The following is a 6,000-nucleotide window of genomic DNA, read 5'->3' as shown; positions in this document are numbered from 1 at the left end:
ATGTTTCATTGGGAGTGATTTCCATACATGTTCTTATGATCAATATCAGAGGTGTGTTTACATGGTGGGCACGGGAACTGCGTCCACGACAACAGTCATAGGTCTTTCTTATTGTGCCAGTTTCATTCCGTTTCACTCCATTAACTGCAATATTATATCTGTTTGTGCACACACCATATTTTAATGAAATAAAAGTCTTGACTAGCTGTTCATTTTTTCGAACCTATTAGACTCAGCAAATAAATACTGCAACAAATCCTATTAGTTGTAAAAATAAGGATCCATGACTAATATGACAGTGTCTTAAGAAATGAATTTGTGTTCACATTTGTTTTTCATTTGCATGCTTAAGTGCGTGTAGCTTAACCAATTGATCGTAAGACTAATGACATCCTCTCTCTCTCTGTCTCTACCTGTGATCTCTCTGACGGTGCGGAACACATTTAGTCGCTCAGGATCCAGAGCGCCAATACCATGATACATGTCTCTGTCAAACAAAGCAAAACATGGAATGAGTTTAAGGAATGCAAAGAGTGCTTGTGCAGATGTACACAAATTTACAGCTTTATATACATTATAACCACCTCACTGCAATGCTTTCTGGCATGGTTTATAGCAGGGCCGCAACCACCATAGACAAGCCCCCCCCAATAATTAGAAATGGCCAAATTGTCCCCCCCAATATTACATTTTTTTGCACTGCTCTGCTGCACTTCATTATGCAGCGCTCTGTATATTAGGATGACAAAAAGGTTTCAAAGTTAAATTTTTAGTCTGGTTTGCCTCAGTGGTCTAACAGCGCTCGTCAATGTCAAATTGATTGAGATGGCCAATCAAATCAAAGTAGGCTGGGTTTACTTTTGGCTCTTCACACATATGAGCGTGTCAATTTATCACTTAATGCCATTGTGGGGACTCTATTCTTACCGGTGAAATCACAAAACAAAATGCACACAAAAATATACAATCGTTGATGAACATCTCTGATTTTAATGAAGAAGAAACAAAAAACTGAGGGCGGATTAGAACCCAGAACCTTTGCCACGGTTTACAAAAATTCTAACTAGGGAATTAAAATGTTAACATCTAATCTATGTATTTATTCACTAATGCGAAGAATCTCGGGACTAATAATATATTTGACCCAAATATTGTTTGCAAATAGTCCCAAAATGATTATTCCCCAACAAGAATAACACCTAGAATTTTGTTGACTGTTCTGTCTCTTTTTGCTTTATAAAATAAAAAAAAGTGCCCCCCCCCCCAATGTTCAAGACATGGTTACGGCCTTGGTTTATAGCAGCTTTTGAGGGCACATAGATGTTAAAAGAGAAACACAAATTTAATTTGTGAATGCTCAAAACTGTCAACCTGTAAGATTTAAATGGGTCATGAACTGAGAAATCATATTCTGCCTCTGCAGAAGAAAATCAATGCCTATTTCACCATTGCAACTTTGGCCCCGCCCACTGGCATGTTAGTGAGATGACGAGGAGAGAAGAGCCGCAGGATCCCTGGACATAAAATAATATGACTTTCCAAAGGATCCTAATGCTAGGAATATGATTATTTTATTTATTTTCAACAATGTGAATGTCTCAGTTGAGCATTATTTATTTGTATTCGGTACATTTCACTGTGGAATCTTTGGTAAATCAGTCACAATTTCGGCACAGGCTTTGCAAACAGGGTTTTACGATATGGAGTCGACATGAATATCACAACATGTAAGTAACTGTGTTTATTCTAATGCCTGATCTTGTGATCAGTCAACTTCACATCGTTTCTTACTTGAGCTGTCAATCAAACAGCATGAGTTCTGGACTCTCGTCACACTTCCGTAATAATCAACAAATCTCTTATTTACATTGTGTTTGCACTGTTAGTTATGATAAAAGCATTCGTTAGTGTGCAGAAATTAAATTGCAATGATGAGATCGCTTCATTCATGCGCTTAACATGTCTGTGATCGGCTACAATGCTCATCACTGCAACCTTTCATGCCACCATCTGAATATAATGCCATAAATCTAAATATAATGCTATAATCAAAACTTTTCACGATTAGTTAACCTTGAGAGCTGTAATAGTAAAAATAGGCTAAAGGTTTACGAGAGCGTTCCACATGTCATACTACATAAGACCTTAGCCAATCACAGCAGTGAGCGTTTACATTGAAGTCTCACAGCAGAGACTGTGAGACCCTTCAAACAGAGCGTTGAAGTCAGAGGGCTAAAATCAGCTTAGGAAAAATGTCTTTTTTTTCTAAATTATCAAACATTTATTTTAATGTAAAAATCCTACTAACATTATATGTGCACCCCAGGAAACATTATAAAACAATAAAACAATGCAGTTCATGACCCCTTTAACAATTTCTTACCCTTTGATGCCCGTGATGAGGAAGATGAGGTTGCCGTTGATCTTGGTGCAATTGACAAACTTCTCAATGTTGCTGGAATCTACGGTTTGAGCCGTTTGAAGACTGCCGGTACCTATACCATCACACACTGAACACCACATACAAACAAACATGAACACACCCACGGAGATATGTTCCTAAGAAGCATAGATATTATTTTCTGTTATTTGAAAGTATGGTAAGCATTGTACTTTTTGGACAGATGTCAGTGCACGGGATGCACATCTTGATGTTATTTTCCTCCACTTCCATCTTGTTGCTCGGGCAGGCTCTGACACAAGAGCTGTGATCCACCACAAAGTTATCTATGTCAAAGAACGACAGAGCTTACTTGTGGAAGGTGCTTCGTTGTTAAAAAATAAATGTTTTTAAGGGGCAGTTCACCCAAATTTTAAAATTCTTATTTATTTAATTATTCAATGCAACTTACGTGGGCATTTCTTGACACAGAAAGCTCCATAGGTGTATTTGGCGTTGGGATTGTGTTCGAGCTGGAAGGTTGTTGGATTGTAGACGAATGGCTGAGGACATTGTGTCACACAGGCCCCACTGTCATTAAAGTTGGTACAAGCCTGAGAACAAAAAACAGTCATGCAATATGTGTTCAATCAATGAAACATGACTATAATGAAGAGACACCTCAGCTCCAGCTAAAAATATCTATATTCTAACTAAGAATGTTTTGCATGTTCCCTTTAAACAAACTTTCTATTAAAGGGGTCATATGATGCTCTTTCAATGCATTCCTTTTCCTTTTGTGTGCAATGTATCTGTTTGCCCATCTATACGATCTGCTAAGTTTCAAAGCTCATAGTGTCCCACAAAGCAATTTATTCTATCTAACCGAGTACACTGTTCCAGACAAGCTTAAAACGCCTCAATCAAAGTCCAGATATTACTTCTTCAAAACATCTACGCCACAATGTGAAATATTAGCTTAATGCTCGCCTAAAGGCATACGCAAAGAGAAAGGACAAGTCTTCAGTCAATTATAGTGTTGTCGCCATGTCACGTAGACGCTGTGTGTTTGTACATGAAAGCAAAAACGACTCGTGCGGCTTTCCGAAAACAGATGTAATTAGGAATCAGAGGTTAATATTTATTTAAAGCTGTTTTTAAACAGTACAAGTGTTTTAGTACCCGAGACCGGTCTTGGTCTTGAGACTGGTTTTAAGATCATTTTTTGAAGGTCTTGGTCTTGTCTCGGTCTTGCCCACATTTGTACCGAGTCTCAGATTTAGAGGACTCAGGATTTTTTTTCAAGACCGGTCAGGACCACAACTGTTGGGATATTACTAAATTGCTGGTGCATTGTCTGATTTATTTATTAACATCATTAATGTGATTGGATGTCAAACTTGCTGCTCCATGATTAATAATTAATTAATAACAGCAAAGCAATTAATAACTTATTTATTTATTGTGCCGGATCAGAAATTAATGAGGGATTGTAATGTCACCAAAAATGTACACAAATGCTCACAAAATTCAAGATATTGTTGCAAAAAAATACTTGTACTTAGATCTGGATTTTTATATTATAACGTGATATAATCAAGCAATATTCACAAGAGCCAGAGTGAGAAAAAATTCACACATTTGAGCATGACTGCAAACATGATGTTGCTTTAATACAAACACTGTGTTTTATTTATTTTTAAACATTATTCTCAACATTATTTATGCCTTTGTAATTTACCAATTCAGATGCATCTTCTGTACCACGTCTGCAGTGCAAAGATGGATTTTGTTGATAATGATTTCATTTGATTAGTAACAGCTCTATATAGTGTCTTTCTAATTATATATCTTGATTAAAAAATAAGTCATTTCCCAGGTGGTAATGTGGATATTTACTGTATGAATTTAAGGTGTGCTGGTCTGGTCTTGGTCTTGACTCGGTCTCGCCCTGCCTTGGTCTCAACCCCTCAAAGTCTTGGTCTTGTCTTGGTCTTGGTTACACATTAATCTTGATCTCGGATTTAGGTGGTCTTGACTACAACACTACAACCCAATGTTTGATTGTGTACAGTAATTAGGAATCAGAGGTTAATATTTATTTAAAGCTGTTTTTAAACAGTACAAGTGTTTTAGTACCCGAGACCAGTCTTGGTCTTGAGACTGGTTTTAATATCATTTTTTGAAGGTCTCGGTCTTGTCTCGGTCTTGCCCACATTTGTACCGAGTCTCAGATTTAGAGGACTCAGGATTAAAAATAATATAAAATACAACACTACAACCCAATGTTTGATTGTGTACAGCATATTTTACACAGCTTCCTGAACCTGGGAGAGTACAAAGCCGGCTATATACAAAGACAACTGCTGCTCGTTCTGCTCAAGTCGTGCTTGCAAAGATGGTTCCAATTGATCGGCTTGATCATCTGCACTTTTTCAGAATTCAACTTGGGCATGAACTGATATGGTAAAACCATTGAAGCTGAAGCTCACAATTATGGTAAGGGGCATTACATTTCCGAAACATGCTTGAGGTCTCACGCACTAGGCCTGCTGGCCAATCAGAGCACTCTGAGCTTTGTAGAAGTCAGTATGTTTCAGACAGACTGGGAAAAAAAGGTACTGTACAGTATATGAAAACTGTTTTTTTATTTTTAAATTTTAAAGCATGTTTACCTGTTCTATTAACCCAATAAACAAAATAATGAACTTTTAAAATAGCACCTTATGACCCCTTTAAAATGGAATAACGTTTGTATATAACTTTGAGAGAACCTTGTTCGGGTCAGAGAAGTTCTGAGAACACTCCCTCACCTTCAGATTATTTTAAAAACAATTACCTTTATTACACTTGCTAATCATGCAGAACCAGGTAAAAATAAAGAGTTGACATACAAAGCAGTCCGTGTCTTTGGGTCCGAAACAGCCTCCTGCACATTCACGGTGGCAGCAGTTACTGACGTACGGACCAAAACAGCGTCCATCACACTGCTCTGCACACACCGTCTTTGTCACTGTAACCACAAAGACAAAAGTGAAGCTCTCTCGGCATCTGTGGAGTTTTTATTACTTTACTTTGCTGTAAATATGTCAAAAGTCACCAGGACATATAGCAAAAACCTTAAATCTATTATTTGTCAGACAAACTGTGCAACCCCTCATCAGCCGTGACACTCTATGGAGTTGGATCCTCTTTAATTATACCTAATTATGTAGAACTGAACCTGCCATCCCCTGCCGTCCCTCCTTTTGTGTCTGCCACCCACTCATGAGCGCATCACTACAGGTTGTGCCACAAGTGTGCCAGAGAAGATCAGCGAGTTCCCAAGAGCAATCACTCTAGGTGCTTCAGAATGTTTTTACATCACAGACAGAACTCATTTAGATTCAAGGTCTGAAACTCCCTTTTATCTCTCAAACTTTGATATACAGCTATATTCCAATATTTGTCTGCAACAAATGTAAGTTATTTTGAAGTTTAAATAAGAAGTTTAAGTTTATTTTTTTAATTTGCCAACTTAGGTTAAGTTTTTAAATTTCTACTATGTATAATGTTGTTGTACTAAAATGCACCTATTATGCTTTATTTAAACTTTCCTTTACTGTGTAATTTAGCTGTTT

At 37.4% G+C, this 6,000-nt stretch overlaps 1 protein-coding gene across 1 annotated transcript in view; it reads right to left on the bottom strand.

Annotated features, from left to right (window-relative positions):
- Positions 1-6,000, bottom strand: part of LOC307123458 (receptor tyrosine-protein kinase erbB-4-like) — a 259,218-nt gene that overhangs the window by 59,304 nt on the left and 193,914 nt on the right. The window contains exons 5-9 of the mRNA XM_079811989.1: positions 5,275-5,393; positions 2,853-2,994; positions 2,614-2,727; positions 2,384-2,510; positions 414-487 (exon numbers count right to left, since the gene is read on the bottom strand). Coding sequence (XP_079668115.1) covers positions 414-487; positions 2,384-2,510; positions 2,614-2,674 — 262 coding nt within the window. The 5' untranslated portion in view covers positions 2,675-2,727; positions 2,853-2,994; positions 5,275-5,393. The remainder of the gene's footprint in view (positions 1-413; positions 488-2,383; positions 2,511-2,613; positions 2,728-2,852; positions 2,995-5,274; positions 5,394-6,000) is intronic.

Source organism: Gobio gobio (assembly GCF_949357685.1).
Source record: "Gobio gobio genome assembly, chromosome: 3".
Taxonomy (NCBI): domain Eukaryota; kingdom Metazoa; phylum Chordata; class Actinopteri; order Cypriniformes; family Gobionidae; genus Gobio; species Gobio gobio.
The sequence above is the reverse complement of the archived record's forward strand: the minus strand, read 5'-3'. Positions and strand labels throughout refer to the sequence as shown.